The sequence below is a fragment of the Chelonia mydas genome, chromosome 1 (genome assembly GCF_015237465.2).
Source record: "Chelonia mydas isolate rCheMyd1 chromosome 1, rCheMyd1.pri.v2, whole genome shotgun sequence".
NCBI classification, from domain to species: domain Eukaryota; kingdom Metazoa; phylum Chordata; order Testudines; family Cheloniidae; genus Chelonia; species Chelonia mydas.
This window is the reverse complement of record NC_057849.1, coordinates 249,134,963-249,160,152: the sequence shown is the minus strand read 5'-3', so window position 1 is coordinate 249,160,152 and position 25,190 is coordinate 249,134,963. Positions and strand designations below refer to the sequence as shown.

The window sequence follows — 25,190 nt, the reverse complement described above, 5'->3', positions numbered from 1 at the left end:
CAGGTCAAGGGATGATGACTACTTGTCACCATTCTCTGGAGACGAAAGATCAATGTGCACAAGACAGTGAAATGCATCAGCCATCCTTAGCCTGTGATCACAGGGAGGCAGCTTTTGAATGTTGAGGGCTTTTCATCTGAGACCAATGAGCAAGTGCTTGTATGCATCAGAGGGCTCGATCCTACACTCCATATTTGGTCTCAATGTGAACGGGAGTTTTGCCTGTGTCAGAAGTATGGGATTGGGCCCGTTGAGTAAAATTCAACCTTGTGCAGAGGGCCAGCACCAAGGCTAGGAGTCATATGGGAGCCAACTGGTGCCTAGAGCTTGTGCCAACTCTCTGCACATAATGAGTAGTTCCAAAGACAGAGGGTTTGGTTCTCCAAACCATCTGAGCACAGGGTTGTGGTTCCCTGATGACACATGCACAGGGAGAGCCCTAAATTACCTGAGGAAACTTACACCAGTGGAAGATCAAGCATAGTGGAGCTCTGCTCTACCATGCCCCCCTCATCTCCCTGTCCCCCTTCCACCCTGCTCCCAGAACACTCTCAGCGTGCCCTCTTCTCCCTCTTACACTGAGGGATGCACCAGAGTTAACACCAGTGAAGAGTTCCACTGCATAGGGGGATTTCTGTACCTGCCGTCTCGCTACTTTACGGCCACATTGTGCCATTTTCAGGCCACTTAGCAGACTGGAGAATCTGGCCCATAATACATTATCCTGGGAGCAGATGAGCTGACAGGAATGGAGTTGTGAGATTTGATTTGTCATCTTGGAATGATCAGTGAGACTGGCATCAGAGAAGAATTTTCACGTTATCATTGGAACTTGGATATTTTATTTGGTCTTTCTTAGAAACTGCATTCACTTCTAAAACCTTAGAAGTTTGTAGGTACTTCAGAAACTGTGAGTAATTTATAGAATGGATTTTTAAATTTTAACTAATTCCAGCAACACTGAAAAATCTGTACAGAAATAATGAAAATTACTCCTTGCCTTTAACCACAAAAAAACAGTATCTCCCCCAGGATTTGATTTAAGGTTTTTTTTTTTTTTTAAATCTTGAGCACAGCCTAAAAACTAGACTGTTCCATATTTGGGGCCAATTCAGTAAAACATCTAAGCATAAGCTTAAAGTTTAGCACATGGTTAAGTGCTGTTAGCTATATCTTAAGCATATGCTTACATGCTTTCCTGAATCAGGTCCAGATGGGCTATTCTACACATTTCTAAGCTAGTCTTGCATGCAGACCAAACTAAAAGCATATTGGTGTTATATAAAAAAAATTTTATGATGAGAATATAGTTTCCTGTAAAATGATACTCACCGATAAACACAGATTGATGTATGTGCATGTTTTACCATCTCCTGAATATCCTTTCAAACAATTACACACGGCCTACCAGGAGAAGAAAGGATCCATATTAACACAGAAACATATGGAACTTGGTTGTGTAGTACCTTTTGATTTTATTTATTTTTATTGGTTATACTGATCTGCATGGTAAAATGAGGAGAGAAAAGAACTCAAAATCCCATTTGATCTTAACATCCATTTTGTAATTTACCATTTTTCACGCTACAAGCACATCATCTCTTTAGGGCAGATCCTCAGCTGATGCAAGGTGTCATAGCTCCATGATCCTTTCTCGCTTCTCCTCTGCAACTGAGGGCATCCGAAATGCCCTCTCTTTATCTCACCTCTGACAGTGTAGCTCATTTCAGATATCAGCTGAAAACACAACTCATCTCCCCATCCTTTTAGCTGTATTATTTAAATCATTAAAGAAGGTGACCATGTTTTCAGAATAAAGAACCAGGACACTTTTGTGGGGACATTTTTGGGGTGGTGAAATACTCCCACAAAAGCACTTTAACAAATGTGTCCTTGTGTCGCTACTGCCAGCATCTTACTCAGCAGCGTCATGTGCATCTTTCAGTGTAGTTACACTGGGCTTATGCTTTTTGATACCCACAATTATCACACAGCTGGAAGGTTAACACGGCTAAAGGAAATTACTTATTTTTTCTTTAAAGGTCAGACTTCAAGCATGACAAGGTGGGGGAGGTAGTATCTTTTATTGGACCAGCTCCTGTTGATCAGAGAGACAAGCTTTTGATCTACACAGAGCTCTGCTTCAGGTCTTCTCCAGGACCTGAGGTAGAGCTCTGGGTAGCTCGAAAGCTTGTCTCTTTCACCAACAGGAGTTGGTCGAAGAAAACATGTTACCTCCTCCACCTTGTCTCTCTCATATCTTGGGACCGACATGGCTACAACTACACTGCACGCTTTATGCATGTCATTTGAGAATCTAGGGCCATTTAACTACACTGTACTGATGCTGGCATTACTCTGCAGTTATTCTTTTGGAGGTAGCTGGTGCGTCAGAAAGCAAAACTACCAAGCAATCGCAGTGTAATGTCAGGATATTCAGTGTATCTGCATTCTAAAATACATTGATAAATCACCAGGCTCTTTGGGGAAGGACAAGCAATTCAGGCATGTAGTTAGCCCTCTAGTTATAGGAGTTTGTAGAAATTATATGAATAAAAAATAGTACTTCCTAGGGGTCAGTGGTGAGCCTTCCTGCACACCTGTACAGGGGAGAAAGGCAGTGTAAGGAGCCCCTTTGGGGAGGCTACCAGCATTGCCAGTGATTGTGAAGGGTAGAGGGTAGCCACTGCTGGGCGGTTACACCCCCTCCTGTACAGATGGGCAGAGCTTTGGCACCATGCTCCCCTCACCCAACGTGCCATCCCGTACATGAGAGCTGAGGCTGGGCCTGTCCACATGGCTCCTGACCGTAGCTGGATATTTGGCCCAGCTACCCGTCTGTCCTGGTGGAGGGATAGCCAGGCCAGATCTGAGTGGTACTGCAACCCCGTGTGCTATTTGGTCCCCCGCCTCCACCTTTGCAGTTCTCCTGACATTGCTGGGCACTGGGCACCCTCATCCTCTGGGGACGAGAGAAGCAGGGGTCACCGGGAACTCCCAGTCCCCACGAGGATGGGAGGGTTGGATCCAGGCTTTTGGTGCTTCCTGTGGAAGTGGAGACGCAGAAGGGGATGGGGGTCTGGTCTGGAGCTCCCAGAATTGTCTGGCGCCTGGTGGTGATGGTGCTTTCCAGCCTGGCTGGCTCTCTGGGGAAGAGCTTGGAGTTAGGTGCGGGGTGGGGAGACCACAGGGCTGGGTGCAGGGGGAGACTTTGATTTGGGGGCAGGGCAATGTGGGGAGGGAAGTGGGGGGCTGAGTGTGGGTCAGCAGGCAGGGACTGTGTGTTGAGCCGGATGCAGTGGAGAGAGCTCAGAGCCGGGGTGGGACAATGTAAGGGGAAGAGCGCAGGGCTGAGAGTGGGTGGCAGGAGACAGTGTGTGTAGAGCTGGGTGCAGTGGGGAGAGCATGGATCTAGATGCAAAGGCCAGGGAGGGAGAACTCTGGGCTCCCTCCTTAGGAAAATTCTGGTTGCACCTCTGGCTGAGGCAAAGGGGAAGTAATCTGTGTCAGCCAAAGGATGCAGATTGCTCCAAGAGGGGAGTTAAGGGGAAACAAGGAACCAGATTGTTATTCCCAGTCACTGTCTTTTTCTTGCCCTGCTCCCAGGGAAGCACAGCTATGCAGGCTGGATTGTAGAACTACCGTCCAGCCCATAGTGATAACAGTAAAGTATGAAAGTAGAAGGGTAGTAATAAGTACTTCAGTTATAGCTAAACTTCTAGTCATGTGAAAGCAGTGGTAATTACTGGTGTAAAACTTATTGCACATTGATTGCAGAGTTAACACAGCACTTGTTTTTATCTGCTTATGCATGAATCTGTTATACACTGGGAGCAGAGCTGGTTGGAAAGTGGGGATTTTTCTGCAGAAAATTTTGACAGAAATTAAGAGAATTTCATGTTCAGCCCCCCCCCCCAAAGTTTTCAGCTGAAAACTTTGAAAAAATGAAAAAATAGGGTCAAAAAACAAAACAAAAAAATGGTTTTGGCCAACATTTTTCAGGTTTTTGGTTTCTAAGGAAAAATTGAAAAATGGTGAGGAAGGCAAACACTTCCCACAAATGTTGTTTAGTTGAAAACCCAATTTTCTGTCCAAAAAGAAGAAAAGAACAGAGAAAAAAAGTTCAGTTGGAAATTTTTCAGCCAGCCCTAGCTTGGAGTGACCACACTCGGCCTTTTTAACTGTGATGACACATAACTTACCTCATTGGGTCCAGTCTGAGTGCATTCCGCATTTCTATCGCATCCACCGTTGTTCTCTAAGCAAGGGTTGATTTCTTTATAAAACAAAAACAATTGGAGAAAACTCAGTGATTTACAAATTCTCACTTCATTGATTAGCTAAAGTAACATGTAGTAGGAATGCAGGCTTGTGACAAATGCATAGGTGCCGACTCCGTGGGTGCTCCGGGGCTGGAGCACCCAGAGGAAAAAAATGGTGGGTGCTGAGCACCCACCGGCAGCTCCACTGTCAACGCCTCTCCCTCCCCCCAGTGCTGCCTGCCCGCTGGCAGGCTCCGCCGATCAGCACCTCCCCCGTCCAGTGCCTACCGCCTGCCGTGATCAGCTGTTTCACGGCATGTAGGAGGCGCTGGGGAGGATGAGGGGAGAAGAGAGGGCACAGTGCACTTGGGGGAGGAGACAGAACTGGGTGGGGAAGAGGCAGGGCAGGAAGAGGCGGGGAAGAGGAGGGGTCGGGGTGGGAAGAAGCAGGGTGGGGGAAGGAGTGGAATGGGGGTGGGGCCTAGGTGGAGCTGTGGGGAGCACCCCCTCACACATTAGAAACTCAGTACCTATGGACAAATGTGATTCATTTAGACCGATTCTCATTGCTACCTAATGCCCTCCTTGTAAGTATCTTTCATCTTTCTCAGCAAGAGCTGTAAACATGCAGACAATATTGCTTTTAGAATGGTTCACAGTGAAGTTTAATACAGTAAAGGCTTGTCTACACGTAAAAAGCTGGAGTGCTTCAGTGTAGACACTCCCTATGGTGATGGAGGGTTCTCCCGTCAGCGTGGGAAGGACTCCAGCTCCCCGACAGGTGGTAGCTATGTTGACAGGAGAATTCTCCTGTTGACATAGCGCTGTCTACAGCAGGTGTTAGGTCGGTTTAACTACATCTCTCAGGAGTGTGGATTTTTCACACCCCTGAGCGATGTAGTCATAGTGACCTAATTTCCTAGTGTAGACCAGGCGCAAGTCTTTTACCTTTTCCTTGGATGGGTATAAGGCCTAAGGCCTGATCCAAAGCGTCCACTGAAATCGGTGGGAGTCTTTGACTTCAGTGGGCTTTGCATCAGCCCTTTCAAGCAGGTTTCAGAGTAGCAGCCATGTTAGTCTGTATTCGCAAAAAGAAAAGGAGTACTTGTGGCACCTTAGAGACTAACAAATTTATTTGAGCATAAGCTTTCATGAGCTACAGCTCACTTCATAGGAATGCATCCGATGAAGTGAGCTGTAGCTCACGAAAGCTTATGCTCAAATAAATTTGTTAGTCTCTAAGGTGCCAAAAGTACTCCTTTCAAGCAGTGACCTGAATGTTAGGACTCTTGGATCCAAAGGGCAATTCACTGTTATGATTTCATAGGAGTTGTTTTGTTTTGGAGATACTTGAATTTTGAATTTCCTTTTAAAGTGTCTTATAGTTTGTCCCAAGGTAAGGGAGTGTGTGTGTGTGTGTGTGTGTGTGTAGAGAAATATATCTTTGGGGATCCATCTCATACACAGTGGACACCATGCAGTATTGATATACACAGTACGTACATTGTGGAGACATCACTGTACCACTTCCCTGTCTTATGACAAGTGTCCTGATCTAGTGATCACTTACCAAGGCAGACTATTCCATCTCCAGTGTATCCAGCTGTACAAACACATACTCTGTTTCCTGGAGTAGTTCTTCTACACTCTGCTTTGACAGAACAGCCACCATTGCTAGTCTCGCATGCGTCAATAACTGTATAATGGGAAACAAAAAATAAAATAATTGTGCTTAATTTTGTATTGGCAGATTAACTAATCTATGTCATTTCTCCAAAGGTAAAGGAATTTAGTGATATTTCCTAGACAAACTCTGATTTAAGAGTCCATAGATGTAATTAGAATCTTACACGTATTTCTTGTAAACTGCAATAGGAAAAGGGGAAAGTGCATTTCTAATGTGGAAAATAAGAAGTCAGCTGTGATTGGTTCTCCATAAGTTCCCATCGTCCAATGCTGCCTAGTCTAACTATGAATAATGAAGAGAGGGCCCTCCACGTGCTTCATGGGATTATACAGATCCTTCCAACTTTTCCTTAGTTTGGAAAAGTTTACACCTCATGTGATGGGATGTAAACCCTGCGCTGGCACTGAAAAGGAAAGGGAGCCTGAGAGTGCTAGTCACATCACTTGGATGTGTTAAAGGACTTTGGCCCTGGGAGTTGTTAGACTCTTAAATGTGTCTTGGCTGGAGCTTGAGGACATAAGGGTCTCAATACTTCTAGGTTCTGCAGAACTTTGGCTATTCAGATAGAAATTCTTGCCTTTTTCTCAGTTCTCCCAGATTTTGAGCTGTGCTGGGTAGTGCAAAGGTGGGTAGGGAATCATCTGGTCCCCTGTGCAAATTAGAGCAGTGTAACAACTGCTTTAATTTACACACTGCTACTCATGACATCAATGAGCTGTTCCAGTAGCTAGAATAACTAGACCACAGTGGACTGGCAATTTGGCCCATAACCCCCTTTTTCTCAGGAAAGTCCCTACACCAGGGCCCAAGAGTAAGTGGAATAGAACCTTAGGCTGGTTCTATGCCACCCTAGATGCTCCCTACATATGGGGAATTTCCCAGTAACAGATTAAACTGGTTTTCTGGCTGATTTGTGCTGCTAGGGTGTTGCAAAGCAGGGGCTAGAATCTGGCGTCAGGACAGTGCTATCCAACATGGTTAGACAAATACTCCATTGTTCCAAAGGGCATTATTTTAATCAGATAAAGATTAAGGAATTAATTACACACACTACAGAAGGAAACAGTCTGTTTCATAAATCTGGATTTTCCACGCTTTCAAAAGAACACCTGGTATTAATGGCAATTGCCCCTTTCTTAGGTTATCCACAGAGCCGTTTTAGTTAATCACCACAAATTTACATCAATTCAGAATTCAGAAAATGGACAAAACCACCGGACTAGCTAGAAGTGCTACTGTACCTCCAATCAGCCTATGTTCATTAAACTGGGTCAGAAAAAAAGAACAGACCTAATCCAGGTTTCCCTGCTCCAGAACTCCCACAGCTCCAGGTGTGCACAATATGTTCCCTCTTCCCCATTTTTTCCCCTTAACACAATATACTGTATCTAAGGGATTTCTAGTCCTTTGTTTTTTTGAATCTGCACCTGTTGCAGTCCATTCATTTTGAACAAACTGGCAGCAAGTCCTCCTTTCACTTCCTGTGGGGAAACATGCATCTCTCCGCAGCTCTTCTGTTTCACAGTGAACACCAAGTGCTTCAAGCTCTTCTTTGAACAGATAGAAAACAAAGCCCACTTGCCTGTACAGTGTGTTCCATTCCCTTTAAAGCCAGCTGCACACTTGCAATATGCAGGGCCCCCAGACTTGAGGAGGCAGCTAGAACGGAGAAAGGGGGTTAGATTAGAAATCGTTGCGTGCTCTGTATTGTCATCGCTGCTCTACTGTATCTTTATTAGGTTTCAGAGTAACAGCTGTGTTAGTCTGTATTCGCAAAAAGAAAAGGAGGACTTGTGGCACCTTAGAGACTAACCAATTTATTTGAGCATAAGCTTTCGTGAGCTACAGCTCACTTCATCGCATGCATACTGTGGAAAGTGTAAAAGATCTTTTTATACACATAAAGCATGAAAAAATACCTCCTCCCACCCCACTCTCCTGCTGGTAATAGCTTATCTAAAGTGATCACTCTCCTTACAATGTGTATGATAATCAAGTTGGGCCATTTCCAGCACAAATCCAGGTTTTCTCACCCCCCCCCCCCACAAACCCACTCTCCTGCTGGTAATAGCTTATCTAAAGTGACCACTCTCCTTACAATGTGTATGATAATCAAGGTGGGCCATTTCCAGCACAAATCCAGGGTTTAACAAGAACGTCTGGGGGGGGGTGGTAGGAAAAAACAAGGGGAAATAGGTTACCTTGCATAATGACTTAGCCACTCCCAGTCTCTATTCAAGCCTAAGTTAATTGTATCCAATTTGCAAATGAATTCCAATTCAACAGTTTCTCGCTGGAGTCTGGATTTTAAGTTTTTTTGTTGTAATATAGCAACTTTCATGTCTGTAATCGCGTGACCAGAGAGATTGAAGTGTTCTCCGACTGGTTTATGAATTTTATAATTCTTGACATCTGATTTGTGTCCATTTATTCTTTTACGTAGAGACTGTCCAGTTTGACCAATGTACATGGCAGAGGGGCATTGCTGGCACATGATGGCATATATCACGTTGGTGGATGTGCAGGTGAACGAGCCTCTGATAGTGTGGCTGATGTTATTAGGCCCTGTGATGGTGTCCCCTGAATAGATATGTGGGCACAGTTGGCAACGGGCTTTGTTGCAAGGATAGGTTCCTGGGTTAGTGGTTCTGTTGTGTGGTATGTGGTTGCCGGTGAGTATTTGCTTCAGGCTGGGGGGCTGTCTGCAGGCAAGGACTGGCCTGTCTCCCAAGATTTGTGAGAGTGTTGGGTCATCCTTCAGGATAGGTTGTAGATCCTTAATAATGCGTTGGAGGGGTTTTAGTTGGGGGCTGAAGGTGACGGCTAGTGGCGTTCTGTTATTTTCTTTGTTAGGCCTGTCCTGTAGTAGGTGACTTCTGGGAACTCTTCTGGCTCTATCAATCTGTTTCTTCACTTCCGCAAGTGGGTATTATAGTTGTAAGAATGCTTGATAGAGATCTTGTAGGTGTTTGTCTCTGTCTGAGGGGTTGGAGGAAATGCGGTTGTATCGCAGAGCTTGGCTGTAGACGATGGATCGTGTGGTGTGGTCAGGGTGAAAGCTGGAGGCATGTAGGTAGGAATAGCGGTCAGTAGGTTTCCGGTATAGGGTGGTGTTTATGTGACCATCGTTTATTAGCACTGTAGTGTCCAGGGAATGGAAGTTTTCTTTTTGCGAATACAGACTAACACGGCTGCTACTCTGAAACCTGTCATTATGCAAGGCAATGCATTTAGCCGTATGGAGTGGAAATCTATCAACTGTATGAAAAAACTTGTACAGATACAGACAGACATCATCTTCCTTTCCAAATGCAAACAGATGGACATCGTGCCAAAAGGACTGAAGGTAAAAAATCCATTAGAATCTACATACCACACAGACTATGCTGATAGCTTGTGCCACACGCTCTCAAAGAAACTGCGGAATCACCTGATCAACATCCTCTACAGCAAACAGGGAAAGATAAAGAATGAGCTCTCAAAAATAGATACTCTCATAAAAAACCAACCTTTCACACAAACTTCCTCGTGGCTGGACTTTACTAAAACTAGACAAGCCATTTACAACACACATTTTGCTTCTCTACAAAAGAAAAAGGACACTAAACTTTCTAAACTACTACATGCCACAAGGGGCCACAGCAATGGTTCCCTCAACCCACCCAGCAATATTGTTAACCTATCCAACTATACTCTCAGCCCAGCAGAAGCAGTTGTCCTATCTCGGGGCCTCTCCTTCTGCCCCTCCGCCCCCACAAACATGATACAGTTCTGTGGTGACCTAGAATCCTATTTTCGACGTCTCCGATTCAAGGAATATTTCCAACATACCTCTGAACAACATACTAATCCACAGAGACCTCCCTACCAACACTACAAAAAGAAGGATTCTAGGTGGACTCCTCCTGAAGGTCGAAACAGCAGACTGGACTTCTACATAGAGTGCTTCCTCCGACGTGCACGGGCTGAAATTGTGGAAAAGCAGCATCACTTGCCCCATAACCTCAGCCGTGCGGAACACAATGCCATCCACAGCCTCAGAAACAACTCTGACATCATAATCAAAAAGGCTGACAAAGGAGGTGCTGTTGTCATCATGAATAGGTCGGAATATGAACAAGAGGCTGCTCGGCAGCTCTCCAACACCACTTTCTACAAGCCATTACCCTCTGATCCCACTGAGAGTTACCAAAAGAAACTACAGCATTTGCTCAAGAAACTCCTTGAAAAAGCACAAGATCAAATCCTCACAGACACACCCCTGGAACCTTGACCTGGGATATTCTATCTACTACCCAAGATCCATAAACCTGGAAATCCTGGGCGCCCCATCATCTCAGGCATTGGCACCCTGACAGCAGGATTGTCTGGCTATGTAGACTCCCTCCTCAGGCCCTATGCTACCAGCACTCCCAGCTACCTTCGAGACACCACTGACTTCCTGAGGAAACTACAATCCATCGGTGATCTTCCTGATAACACCATCCTGGCCACTATGGATGTAGAAGCCCTCTACACCAACATTCCACACAAAGATGGACTACAAGCCGTCAAGAACACTATCCGCGATAATGTCACGGCTAACCTGGTGGCTGAACTTTGTGACTTTGTCCTTACCCATAACTATTTTACATTTGGGAAAAATGTATACCTTCAGATCAGCGGCACTGCTATGGGTACCCGCATGGCCCCACAGTATGCCAACATTTTTATGGCTGACTTAGAACAACGCTTCCTCAGCTCTCATCCCCTAATGCCCCTACTCTACTTGCGCTATATTGATGACATCTTCATCATCTGGACCCACGGAAAAGAAGCCCTTGAGGAATTCCACCATGATTTCAACAATTTCCATCCCACCATCAACCTCAGCCTGGTCCAGTCCACACAAGAGATCCACTTCCTGGACACTACAGTGCTAATAAACGATGGTCACATAAACACCACCCTATACCGGAAACCTACTGACTGCTATTCCTACCTACATGCCTCCAGCTTTCACCCTGACCACACCACACGATCCATCGTCTACAGCCAAGCACTGCGATACAACTGCATTTGCTCCAACCCCTCAGACAGAGACAAAAACCTACAAGATCTCTATCAAGCATTCTTACAGCTATAATACCCACCTGCGGAAGTGAAGAAACAGATTGATAGAGCCAGAAGAGTTCCCAGAAGTCACCTACTACAGGACAGGCCTAACAAAGAAAATAACAGAACGCCACTAGCCGTCACCTTCAGCCCCCAACTAAAACCCCTCCAACGCATTATTAAGGATCTACAACCTATCCTGAAGGATGACCCAACACTCTCACAAATCTTGGGAGACAGGCCAGTCCTTGCCTGCAGACAGCCCCCCAGCCTGAAGCAAATACTCACCGGCAACCACATACCACACAACAGAACCACTAACCCAGGAACCTATCCTTGCAACAAAGCCCGTTGCCAACTGTGCCCCCATATCTATTCAGGGGACACCATCACAGGGCCTAATAACATCAGCCACACTATCAGAGGCTCGTTCACCTGCACATCCACCAACGTGATATATGCTATCATGTGCCAGCAATGCCCCTCTGCCATGTACGTTGGTCAAACTGGACAGTCTCTACGTAAAAGAATAAATGGACACAAATCAGATGTCAAGAATTATAAAATTCATAAACCAGTCGGAGAACACTTCAATCTCTCTGGTCACGTGATTACAGACATGAAAGTTGCTATATTACAACAAAAAAACTTAAAATCCAGACTCCAGCGAGAAACTGTTGAATTGGAATTCATTTGCAAATTGGATACAATTAACTTAGGCTTGAATAGAGACTGGGAGTGGCTAAGTCATTATGCAAGGTAACCTATTTCCCCTTGTTTTTTCCTACCACCTCCCCCAGACGTTCTTGTTAAACCCTGGATTTGTGCTGGAAATGGCCCACCTTGATTATCATACACATTGTAAGGAGAGTGGTCACTTTAGATAAGCTATTACCAGCAGGAGAGTGGGTTTGTGTGTGGGTGGGTGGGGGGGTGAGAAAACCTGGATTTGTGCTGGAAATGGCCCAACTTGATTATCATACACATTGTAAGGAGAGTGGTCACTTTAGATAAGCTATTACCAGCAGGAGAGTGGGGTGGGAGGAGGTATTGTTTCATGGTCTCTGTGTATATAATGTCTTCTGCAGTTTCCACAGTATGCATGCGATGAAGTGAGCTGTAGCTCACGAAAGCTTATGCTCAAATAAATTGGTTAGTCTCTAAGGTGCCACAAGTACTCCTTTTCTTTTTGTATCTTTATGATGATTATTTTTTGTAATACCATGGTGCCTCGGACCCCATTGTGCTAGGCGCTGTACAAATGCAGAACAAGAGAACAGCCTTTCCCCAAGGAGCTTGCAATCTAAATATTAGACAAGAAGCAACAGACGGATACAGGGGAGTACAAAGAAACAGTGAGACAGTACTGGTCAGCATGATAGGCAGTAGTCTCAGCACAGCTGTGGTCTAACCATTGTTTTTTGTAGGCAGCACAAAAAGGAGAGATTTAAGAAGGGTTTTGAAGGAAGATAAAGAATGAATTTTGCAGATATTTTGGGGGAGCTTCTCCTGAGTGTGAGGGGCAGCCTGGAAGAAAGCACAAAGGTTGTTCACAGGTGGGTGATGGAGGCTTGCACAATTGGCCAATTGAAGCGGGGAGTCAACAATGCAATTGAGTGCAGTTGTATGACAGGGTTGTTTGTGATGATAGAAAGAGGGCTCAACAGCTCTGGGGCTCACTTCTGGTTATATTTTATGTTCCTAAAGGTATGTCTACACTGCAATAAAACATTTGCAGCTGGCCCAAGCCAGCTGACTTGGGCTTGTGAGACTTCGGCTATGGGGCTGTCAAATTGTGGTGCAGATGTTCCAGCTCGGGCTGGAACATGAGCTCTGGGACCCCACGATGGGAGAGTGGCCCAGAGTTTGGAATGTCTACACCTGAATGTCTACACCACAATTTTACAGCCCTGCAGCCCAAGACCCTAAGTCAGCTGACACAGGCCAGCTGTGAGTGTTTAATTGCAGTGCAGACAGACCCTATAGCTCATGCTTCAGGGTTTCAGCCAGCCACCTACAGGGGTCAGAAGGGGATTCCCCCTGCCGTGTATTCTTGGTGGGTTTTTTGACTCCTTCCTCTGAAGGGGGCCATGGCTGGAGATGGGACATTGGACGGGGGGGCTTAGGGTTGCCAGGTGTCAGGTTTTTGAACGGAAAGTCTGGTCAAAAGGGGACCTGTGCAGTGTCCGGTCAGTACTGCTTACTGGATACCAAAACTCCAGTTATCGCAATGAGTGGCCTCCACTGTCGGGAGTGTGGGAAGAGCAGCTATTACTGGAGAAGCTCAGCTGATGGACTGGAGAGAAGCTTAGGAACGGATGATCAGCTTCGGCGGAGCAGGGTGTGGGAAACCGCTTTTTCAGCCAGGTGGCCCAGGCCCCAACTCTCTCTGGCTCCTCACTCCGGGGATGACCCCTGCCCTGCTGTGCCCCGATTGCCCCTGGCCCCTTGCTCTGGGGATTGACCCCCCGCCCGCTCTGTTTTGCCCCAACTGGGCAAGCAGGCAGGCTCCATGTCAGCTCCTCCCGGCCTGACTCTGCAGATGGCAGGTGAGTCCCAGGGGAGAGGGGAGCGAGTGATGGGTTGGGGGGGCTTGTCGTGTCCAGTTTTTAAAAAATTGGAAAGTTGGCAACCCTATGCGGGCCAGTTCTGTGAGGTGGATGGAGCATTGTTTCTCTCAGGTGCTTGGCTGGCTGGTTCTTGCTGATATGCTCAGGGTCTAATTGATCACCATATGTGTGGTCAGGAAGGAATTTTCCCACCAGGTCAGATTGACAGTGTCCTTGGGTTTTCTTTTGCCTTCCTTTTCAGCATGTGGGTGCTGGTCACTTGCCAGGATTATCTGGGTACATCTCACTTAATCATTTCCATGCCATTGTGGGGGCTCAGGCACTGGTGCACCTTGATCTCTGCTGTTCTCTTTGGTTTGATTTCAGTTGTTGGGTTTAGTGTCTGGGTGGTGTTGGTGGCCTGTGATGTACAGGAGATCAGCTGGGATGATCTGGTGGTTCCTGCTAGCTTTAAACTCTATGATTCTATCTTGAAAGCAAATGAGAGATAGGTAGAGTAGGGGTAGACTGTGAAGGGCCTTGATAGTGAATACATTGTTTGATGCAACACAGAAGGGGAAGCCCGGGGAAGAATTCAACGAGAGGGGTGACATGGTCAAAGTGACGGGCTAGCAAAATGATCTTTGCAGCAACATTCTGAATGGATATGAGTGAGGCAACATGTTTAACTTGAGCTGATGGCTAGACAGCCACAAGGAAAGGCCAGAGAAACAGGCTGGAATTTTAGTTTGGACAGGAGACTGAGCTGGAGTAAACAGAAAGACCTGTGAGTCATCAGCACAGAGATGGTAGTTGAATTTGTGTTTATGGATGAGATTACCCAAAGATAAGTGTAGTAGGACAAGAAAAGGGGAGCAAGGATAGGGCCCTGTGGAAGCACCACAGAAAGCTGGAGGAGTAATGAGAAGGATCCTCTGAAGGACAAACTGAAGGAACAATTAGAGAGGTAGGAGGAGAACTAGGAGAGAACAGTCATGGAAACCAATGGAGGACAAGCTTTCAAGAGAAAGAGCATGGTTGATGGTGTTAAAGGTAGCTGAGAAGTCAAGGAGGATGAGGATGGAGTACTTGTTTTGAGCTTTGGGTAAGATGTGGTCATTAGATACTTTGGTGAGAATGGTTGAAGTGGAATGCAAAGGGTGGAAGCTGGATTGGAGAGGGTCTAGGATGAATTGGACGGGAACGCCAGACAGCGATTGTAAACAGCATGTTCAATGAACTTAGAAATGACAGGGAGATGGGTGATGAGGCAGTAGTGGGAGAGGCACGTGGGGTCAACAGTAAGGTTGTTATTGTTGTTTTTTAAAATGGGATAGACTACAGCATGTGTGTACTGTAATGGGAAAGAGCCAGAGGAGAGCCAGAACAGTAAAGTAGGGGATGAGAGTAGGCACAAGGGAGATCAGGAGATGGGATAGGAGAGGGTCACTGGGGCAGGTGTATCTGTGACAGGGGAGGAGGAGAGAAAGTTATAAGAAGGGAAGGCTAGCCAAGGGGATGGGGAAGATCATATTGTATTTTATCAATCTTCTCCTGGAAGAAACTGGGGAGATCCTGTGCAGAGAGAGAAGTGGAGACAGGAGGAGAGGAGGGTTTGAGGAGTGAATCAAAGTTGGCAAAAAGGTGGCTGGAGTTGTGGGCATGGGATTCAATTAAGCTGGAAAGTAAAGTTGTTTATCAAGGAAGATGGCAGAACTGAAGGAGGAGAGAATGGATTTGTAGAGGAAGAAGTCAGCTCAGTTACAGAATTTCCAGCACATATGCTCTGCAATGTGAGAAGAGAAGCCGAGGAAGTGGATGTTGGGGATAATCCAGGACTAGGAGCTGACAGGGCGATCTTGCAATGGGAGAGAGGCAAAGAAGTCAAGGGTGGAAGAGAGGAATGGAGAGAATCAACAGCCCTGTCAATGGCAGAAAGAAAAGAGAGGGCAGGGAGAAGATGGCTGATAGCAGATGAGAAATCACCAGTCCTGCTGGACTGGAAGTCATAGAACTGCCGAGGGATGGGGGCGGGGGGAGGGCTGATAGGAAGGAGTTGGGTGGCCAATAGATGACAGCACCATGGAGGAAGAGAGGAGAGCAGAGTTGGGTGCAGTGCTGTTCAAAGGAGGAGAAAGAGTGATAAGGGGAAGGAAGAAGGGATTAGCAGGGGCAGGAATGGGAGAGGGGAAGCCTAACACCCCCACCACTGTCTGACCCAGGGCAGGAAGTATGAGTGAAAGAGAGGCCTCCATAAGAAGAAGGCAGCTGCAGAGGCAGTGTCAGAGCCCTGGACCCCCTCATCTGCCAGAGCCAGGAACTGCAGGGAGCGAGAGATACAGAAGTTGTGATTGGCTGTGATGTTTTTTTTGAGAGATGGAGTGGGCATTCCCGAGACAGCAAGAGAAGGAGCGGGAGGGGCATGGGTGGGAGGTTAGGAATGATGGCTATCGATGGACAGAGGTGGTGGCAAGGATTGGTATGGAAATGGAGAGGGTGGAGATGGTGGGAGGACCAGGGCTGGAGCAAACGTCACCAGAAATGAGGAGCAGCAGGAGGAGGAGGGTGTGGATGTGGGATCTGGATTTGGGCTAGTGGGAAGAGGAGAGAGATCAGGGTGGAAAGGGGAAGAGGAGTAGGTAGAGCTGGTGGGAACTATAGAGGAATGAGGGTAAGAAGGATGGGAAAATGGAATCATTGGGTGGGGGGCGGGCGAGAGAGAGGGAAGGAGAAGGACAGATACTATGATGCACGGTATCTTTGACTGTAATGCTCCCAAAAACAAATGAACAGGCAACCTTGAAAAAGGATAGTAATGCTATCAATTAAACTGAAAAATGCCAAGACTTTAAAGGAACTTCATCCTAACCTCTAACTTTAGGCATTGAGAACGTCTGCTCTGTGCAGACACACTTACTGTCTATATGCATATCTAGCAGTTGCATGTCTGTACACCCGATTTTTGTGCATAAGTGCCCTTGTCTGGGACACTAGAAATGTTGAGGCCCCAAACTGGATAACCAAACATTTCATTGCCTCTAATTAAAGTCTACTTTTGAAAACGTAGTCCTGTATGTGTAAGATAAAACTGTGATGAACTAGCATGTATAAGCAGGGTCTGAATGAGCTCTCCCCGACCGCTAGCGATGCACTGGGGGAAAAGACTTCAGGAGCAGACTGTAGTTGCATAGACCCATCTGCTCTGCCTAGGTGTTCAGCAGACGGATCTGCTTTGCCAAAGTGATCAATTTTGGCTGGTTTGGGGTTACAATTCACTTTCATATTGAATGCAGGGTGGGAAACTGATGCGAAGGGATGGGTGTTTGCTTATGGTTCTGTGCTTTTGAATTGTGGTTGTGGTGTTTTCCTAGATTAATGCTAGGTTCCCTCTCCCTTTTAATAAAAGATTTCTTTTGTCATACACAGACTCAGCATTTGCGACTGGGGAAATATTGCTTCTTAGAGGTGCCCAGGGATTTTCCCAGATTACTGGGTTGGGGCTTGAGCTGGTTCTGTTTTGGATTGTTAAGGGGCACCCCTATGTATTGAATGCAGATCCTGTTGCAGCCAACTCCACCTGGCAGAAGGCTTACACAAGGGTCGATGGAATTCTGCTCTTGTAATCACAGGCCGGATCATCACTCTGGTATTGTGCTCCTCTAACATGCATGGAAATTCAGTACATCAGTTCAGATTCAACACATGGAGGCACAGGCACCAGCTTCCCCTTTCCCCAGGGGTGCTCAATCCCTGATCTGCCCCAGGCCCTGCCCCCATGCCACCCCTTCTCCCACGGCCCCCTCCCACCCTCTTCCTGCCCCCACCCCGCCTCTTCCCGCCCCCAACCCTTCCTGCCCTGTTCCACCACCTCCCCCAAGTGCTCCCCGCCTCCACTCCTCCTCCTCCCCCCAGCGCCTCCTGCATACAGCTGATCGCTGGTGGGAGGGTAGGCGCTGGGAGGGAGGGGGAAGAACTGATTGGCGGGGCCTTTGATGGGCAGAAGGCACTTGGGGGGAGGGAGAGGAGCTGATCAGTGGGGCTGCCGGTGGGTGCTGAGCATCCACTAACTTTTTTATGTGGCTGCTCCAGCCCTGGAGCACCCACAGAGTCAGCACCTATGCATGGAGGAAGTATAGACTACTAGAGTCAAACTCTGCTATCCAGATTTTAGTATAACTTTGCCCCGAAGTCTTATTAAACAGTAGAGCTATAAATAGCAGATGGGATAAATATTTAAATGGAGTTGCCAGCAAAGAAGAAAATCAGATCATTGTAGGTGTTTGGGGCTCTCTGTTCCTGTTTTCCTGATCGTCTTATAATAAGCAGTCAGCACATAAGAGGTGAACTTCTAAAATATCTTCATTACTCTCTGAAAGTGTAAGATAACTTAGCCAGCATCTCCCTGGGTGTATCCTGGCAGGCTGGATTCCTTACAGTAAAGCCCAGATTTCTAAAGGAATTTAGGTATTGCTCCACTCAAGGTCCTTGCAAGACTTAAGTGATAAGGGCTATGCCTACACTACGCAGCTTTTAGCGACATGGCGGAGCCGCTACCATAGGGCTGCTAAAAGGTGCGCAGTGTAGCTGCTGTTTGTTGGCAGTGCCGACTAAAAATGTCCACTCCTAATGAGCGGCGTTAGCGTTGTCGGCAGGAGAGCGCTCCTGCTGACCAAGTGCTGTTCACACTGGCGCCTGTCGTCGGCAGAACTTTTGTCTTTCGGGGGGGGGAGGTGCATGTGTGTGTTTTTTAACACCTCTGAATGACAAGTGCTTTGTCTTTCACTTGCCAGTGTAGACAAAGCCTTAGACAGCTAAGTCCCATTTTCAAAAGTGGCTTAGGCACTCAGTAGCCCAAGCCCCATTGACTTTCATAAGATTTACACTCCCAACGGCTAGAGTCACAAAGGGACTTGGGTGCCTAACTGCCAGTTTAGGTGCCTAAATCCCAGAATCAGGACCCACTGGGGTTCACAAAACCCTCACTCAGCTGCCACCTAACCCTGTAGGCACTGAAACTTGTTCAGTGCCTACACTGAAGTAAAAGTTCCCTAGGTACCTATGTCTCTGCAGCCCTTTGCTGGGTTTTTGGACACCTAAGCCCCTGTGTTCTTCATGAACTAGGGCAAGACAGGTGCTCCTCTGCCTAACTCACCTGTGGGGCCCAATCCTATAGGCATGTTTAGAGACTGCATACCTGATCAGGCCATGCAGGCAAGCTCACAGAAAACAGTGGGGCGGTGTGAGGAAGAGGCAGTGATCCTTTGTAACTTTTAGCCCAGTGGTTAGGGTACTCAGCTGGGATGTAGGAGACCCCTGGTTCAAGTCCCCCTTAGTGGGGAGAATGGATTTGAACAGGGATCTACCAGTGCTCAGTTGAGTCCCCTGGTCACTGAGCTATGGACTATTCTGAGGCGGGCTCTCTGAGAGAGAGTGTGGGAATGAATCTGTAGCCTGGTGGTCCACTGGGAATCCCAGGATCCAGTCTCCCAGCATCAATGACTTAATCCACAGCCTCAACAGGAGAGACTGCAGGAGCGCTACCTCAAAATATCCCTTAGCCCAATGGTTAGGGCACTCACCTGAGAGGTGGCAGAGCCCTGTTCAGATCTTTTCTCCCTATCAAAAGTGGGGGGAAGGGGTGGATCGTACACATTCCAGGTGAGTACCCTAAGCACTGGGTTAAAAGTTATGAGGGAGGTGAGCCTCCAGCGAAGGTACCTAATGTTAAGAGAGGGTTTGCAGCTGAGGACCTCAAGCAGAGGGAGATGTACCTCTCCAGCCTGGATTTAGGCACTGAGTGGGGCAAGGCTTAGCATACACCCCATGGCATCTCCCATTGGCTAGCTTAGGCAGGGAGCCATTTAGGATGGTGACTTTTGTGAATCCCATTTTTAGAGAGCTGTCTCTCCACATTTGTTGGATAGGGAGACAAGCACCCAATGCAGGCTCTGTGAATCCCAGTGATTTTCTAGCTGCTTAAAAGTTAGGCGTGGTGACACTCAGTGCTAAGTTCACTTGTGAATCTAGCCCCCAAGTGCCTAGATCATGTCTGAAAACAGGATGTAGCTGTCTAATGACTTAAATCTTGCAACACTGAGCCAAGCAATGTGTAAGTACTTCTAAAAAATCTGGGCTTAACTGCTTAGGTTTTGGTCGAGACTGCTCCTTTGAAAATGTCTTTACTCTATTAATGTGTGGGTAGTGAACTTTTAAGGTTGGCCTGTCACTACTATATTATCTTTCCAAAGTGCTGCAAACCTGTGCCAAAAATGGGAAGCCTAGGAAGTGATCTAAACTTGGGACAACTAATTATTGAACAAGACAAAATAGGAGACTATTCACAATCTGTGTAGACGATGGGGAAATATGGAACATAGTCACTTTATACTACGCGCATGACTCTCAAAGTGGCCGGATTTCATACATACTTAGCGCTGGTGTGGCACGTGCTGTTACAGGCATCATCTTTGATTTCTGGAAGAGACAAAAAGAACATTTATACCCTTGCAAGTCAACATTCTAAAGCTATACATTTCTTTACCCCTTTCTGTGGTTTCAAACTCTTCCCCTTCATTTTCCTTATGCAAGGTCAGCTTCTATCATCCTTACACTCAATAATGCCTTATTGCCCAAAGAAGTCTGTGGGAATGCTTGGAGTAAGGGACTGCCCAATGTGAGTAAGGGTGAAAGTCTTCCCTGTGCATATGTCACCACAATGTGTATGCTATGCACCACTGACATCCTATTTTGGGAGGTACGTGGGATGAAAATGATGCACCTGACTAAGGTTGCATTTCATCCCTGTCATTTTACTTGTTTAAAAAAAAATTAAAGACAAACTGTTACCATAATTGTTACATAAGCAGTAAAAGTGAGGCTATCAGAAATACGACTGAAAGGTGCACAAAGGCATCAAAGCAGTGTAAATTATGGGTTACAGTACATTTACATACTGATGTTACAAAAGTCATCACTGATTTATCTTTACACAGTTCTGCCGACTTGGCCCATCCTCCCTCAGGCAGTTCCACTGCTAATCTAAGATGGGGAAGGGAGCCGTATTTGTTCTTTTAATTCTTCTATTTTGTCAAGCCTAACTGTGAAATACAGCTATTGGCTTCATTATCCCAACTCATTGTACCTCATTTCATTTTCCCATTTTAAATCTCACCCAAAAATCTCTCTTTTCTCCCCCTCTAACTATCTTGGGGTAGGATTCACCTCTGTGCAGAGAGACCGCACAAGGGCTATGCACCACTCAAAGCCCATTTAAGCCCCCAAAACAAGGTGTTAGTGAGACCTGAGTTGGCTGCTGCACAGGGTATTTCACTATTAGTATATTGATGTCTGTCCTTAGCTGAGTATTGCATCTGCATCAGGAGCTTCTGGGCACTGGCTTTTGTCCCTTCTGTGCCTGTTATTTTGTTGAATATATGATTATTTATTGTGTTTCCTTTGTAAGTCTTGTCCAGTGCCTTGCTACTGAAGATACTCTGTTTTATCTAACATGTGAATTTTATATAGCATCTACCATTTTGGTTTCCATGCAATGATTTGTGTTGCATGTGAGGTCACAGTTAAGCATGCAGGCTGGGGTTTACAAAGGAGCCCAAGGGAATTAGTTATTCAAATCCAATTGAAATTCTAGGGGAGTTGGATGCCTAACTACTTTGGGTCCCTTCTGAAAATTCCAGCATAGTCAGCTTTCTCTTCTAGGCCCTGGTCTTATTTCCCCACCAACTAATTAAAAATAACTCTTATTTACTTGCAAGTAAATAATTCTAAAGCAATATGTAATATTATATAGCTGAAGCCAATTTATTGTAGGAGTTGAAGGAGAACGGCTCTGAAGAGCAACTCTGCTCTGGAAATAGTACAAATTTACAGCAAATGGGAATTTCGTTTTGAAAAGATCCTGGATGAAATCGGTTAGGCAAGCAAAGGGATATATTTAAGTGCGAAGCTTGTAAATTGGGTTGCATGATTCTCCAGTACGATTGATGGCTAATCCCTTCGCACAGGTCTGAAAGCTTTCCAAAGACATTTCTTTCACGGTCAGGCTGAGGGTCTCATTGCCTTTCTGTAGCCTTGGGAGGCTGCTTGTTACCTAGTATTGTGGGAGAGAACCTTAAGTACGCAGTGCATTGGGATGTATTCCTTGCCGCTGCTCTGCATTTCAGAACACAAACTAACTTCATCAGAGAAAGGAGAAGGCACACTTACCGCTTTCACATTTTACACCTCTCCAGCCAACGTCACACTCACAGGAGCCATCGCCCTCAATCCCACTGCTGCATTTCCCATGGACACAAGCACATTCTAAATGCACAGATGTAAGTAAACCACTTAAAATATGCAGTGTAACATAGAGTGTGCACAGCAGAGCAACAACTGAGACAGTAGATGGGTTGCCCGTAGGCACTCTCCCTACACACTCTGTTTTCTAATGTACTTTACTCAGTTGTATATCTCTAGTATATAGACATTTAGTAGAGATGCCTACAATATTTTCATACACAGAAGGATATACATGACTCAATGGATAATGGTCTGGATATTTTCCTTCATTTATGGCCATCCTGTCCTACCAACACATGCAAGCATTCGACTGGTTCCCACCTCCCAGGACTGGTAGAATGTTACATATATACAGTCACTATTTTCTTTGATCAGGTATGGATTTAAAATGATTTGCATGGATTCTACATTGATTTTAGCCCATTCCCTCAGTGCAGAACTCACATGCCTTTGCCATAAACTTACTTGTAAACTCTTCCCTCCTACCCAGAGAGGTTCCTCTAAGGGTATGTCTTCACTGCAATCAGATGTGTGACTGCAGCACACAGGTAGATATAGCAGTGAAGCCACGGCAGCATGGGCAGCAACATGGGCTGTACAAGCCTGCCTAGGACCCTTGGCATGTATTTGAGCAGCTAGCCCATGCCTTAACTCCTCTTTCCTGCCTTTGAAAATCCCTCTTAGTGAGTAGTAATCTATTTAGAGAAATGTGCACGGCTTGTCTGTTTGCCATTTAGCAGACAATAAATCTAAAAGCATAATTTTATCACTGTCAAGTTAATGTTTCCAGTTACGACTTTTTAACTGGAAATGACCAAGATGAGAGGTGAAAAGAGCACTAAGGGGAAGATTACACACACATCCTGTCTTGCCATTAGCTGCTAGACCAAGGCAGTGATATGCAGGCTCAGCAGGTGGAGTCAATGAGCAGAAAAGTGCTGTGAAAAGCAGAGCAGAGGGAAAACACCATCAGTAGGGTCAGAGAAGAAGCTGCTGTGGTATCATGCATGAGACGGGTCCACTGTAATGTGAGCACGTGGCCTAAGGATGCTAGTAGTGGAAATACAGTAATGACAAGAGTGCTTTGTGGATAAAGGGGTGAACCTAGATGGGTCAGAGGGAAAGAGATTGTCCCCTCCTTGGGTGGAAGGCTTAAGCTCAGACTTCTTAATTTTAAACGAAACTATATGGCCTACAGTGTTGTGAATTCTTTGCAACTTTATTTCAATCTCACGGTATTTGGTGTTTATCATAAAGCCCCAGGTCCTGTTAATAACGTAATCTTGAGAGAATCTCAGCTTTCATTTAAAAATAAGTACGTTTCCAACCCCCATGGTTGCAGAGAAAAACTCAGAAATATGACTTGTGTGTAACGTAAGGGCTCAAGAACAAACAAACAAACACCCCCCTCAATTTTCTAGAGCCAGTCATGATTTTTTTTGTCTGTGTCTCACTTTTTGAACACTTGCTGTTGGCAATACTGGATATAGTCTTCCCCAAAAGCCTGCAAATATCCCCTCTCTCTTTCTCACTACATTTTATATAATGTGTCTGCATGTAAAGAAAGGCTGATTTCCCTCCCTCTTACACCACTTTTACACAGGTGTAGCTCCAGTGACTTCAGTGGAATTATTCCTGATTTACACCAGTGTAAGTGGGAAGATAATTAAGGCCTAGAGCATTGAGAGGATATCAGAGGCAGGGGGTTGAGAGAGCTGAATCATACGGCCACTGAATTCTGAACTCATTTCAGAGATTTTTGGCTGGTCAACTTTCCACCTGTCAAGATTTGAGAAGATATCTGCATAGTCTGGAGGCATTAATTACCTTGATTACAGTTGCGACCATATTTGCCTTCAATACATTTCTCACAGGCGGTTCCATTAAACCCCTCTTCACATTCACACACGCCTGTGCCATTAACACCATCCAAGCAGATGCCATTTCCAAAGCAGGCATTTCCACTTTTCCCTGGACAGGGCTGGCACTGTTGACCAAAGAAACCAGCACAGCATTCTCTGGTCTGAAATGGAGAAACAACATAACAAAGGCTAGAACGGAGACTTTAAAGCCACTTTCCTGTGTAGGGGATGGTGCAGAGCCACACTGCTCCAGCAGAAGTGCCAAAGATCTCACTAGAGAAACACAATCTCTCCTGGGGCTGGTTCTTATGCATGGGCAGGTGAGCCATAGAGCAGATGACTTCCCCGAGCAGTGAATCAGATCTGCTCTATGGCTTGATGTGGAGAAGGCTGGGCCATGGCTCCACCTCTGACTGCTTCTTTTTCAGACTCTTGCTCCCTAGTGGGGAGCAAGCCCAGCTAGTTCCTGTGCTCCCCACAGTGCAGAGAGTGTAGGGATTGCTATTGCAAGAAGTTTCAAAGAGTTACTGTTCTCTAACCTCTGCTCCCCTTCCCTATCCGTGCACAGCCCCCCCACTGTTGAACTACTTTCTGTTCTGAAAAATGTCACAATTGGATGGCTTGCCATTTTCAAAACTGGTTTTTCCAATTTTTAAATTAAAATCTCTATTATTTTTGTGAAAAATTTTGTTTTAATCTAAACAGCATTTTTTGACAGAAAACTTTCAGTGAAAATTTTTCAACCTGCCCTATTAATCTGATCCTTCTGATCACTCACCGTAACTGGAAGCTATTCTGATAAAGAGGCCTACTCAGAAAGTCATTAAACCTGGGACTGCCTTTTTGTAGTGTGTTTGTACAGCATTTGGCACAATGGGGTCCTGGACCATGAGTGGCGCTCCTAAGGGCCACCACAAAACACATAATAAATAACAATAATGAATAATAATACTTACAATGATAGTTTTAATACACTTTGGCTGGCATCCAATGTGAATGGATGTCCTTCCCATAAAGTTTTCAGTATAGATGCAATATTTCTTCTCTCCTAGCTGTACAAAAGTTGGCAAGACAACTGCTTCAGTGTTTGATATCACACAACTATTTTTAGACATTTAAAAACGGTGTCAACTTTGTGTAAACAATATACTCTGTACATCCGTAAATAGTCAGCCCCCGTTGGTAAATATGTTCATAGCATATGCTAAGAAAATATTCTCCGATGCAAAAATAAAGTAGGCAAACAGATAATCAGCTAAATAATTTACAGTTAACTTAGCCAAGTGCCACTGAGCAAACCACTTCAATTTAAAACTAGTCACCTTTGTCCAAAATTTGAACTGAAGCTTTTTAGAAATTTGAAAAATATGATTTCTTCAGTTCTTTATTTTTCTTTTCTGGTACTTTTCTGCACTTCCTAGTTGTTTCTGAAAAAGGG

The 25,190-nt window shown here is 45.7% G+C and overlaps 1 protein-coding gene across 6 annotated transcripts in view; it reads right to left on the bottom strand.

The window, feature by feature from the left end:
* The window catches only part of STAB2 (stabilin 2), a 139,942-nt gene that overhangs the window by 33,140 nt on the left and 81,612 nt on the right, over window positions 1-25,190 (bottom strand). For all 6 annotated transcript variants that reach the window (XM_043541910.1, XM_037879700.2, XM_037879695.2 and 3 more), the window contains 8 exons: window positions 24,709-24,804; window positions 23,718-23,913; window positions 21,816-21,911; window positions 20,021-20,066; window positions 7,532-7,608; window positions 5,833-5,958; window positions 4,203-4,276; window positions 1,333-1,404 (listed from right to left, as the gene is read on the bottom strand). In XM_043541910.1, the coding sequence (XP_043397845.1) occupies window positions 1,333-1,404; window positions 4,203-4,276; window positions 5,833-5,958; window positions 7,532-7,608; window positions 20,021-20,066; window positions 21,816-21,911; window positions 23,718-23,913; window positions 24,709-24,804 (783 nt within the window). The remainder of the gene's footprint in view (window positions 1-1,332; window positions 1,405-4,202; window positions 4,277-5,832; window positions 5,959-7,531; window positions 7,609-20,020; window positions 20,067-21,815; window positions 21,912-23,717; window positions 23,914-24,708; window positions 24,805-25,190) is intronic.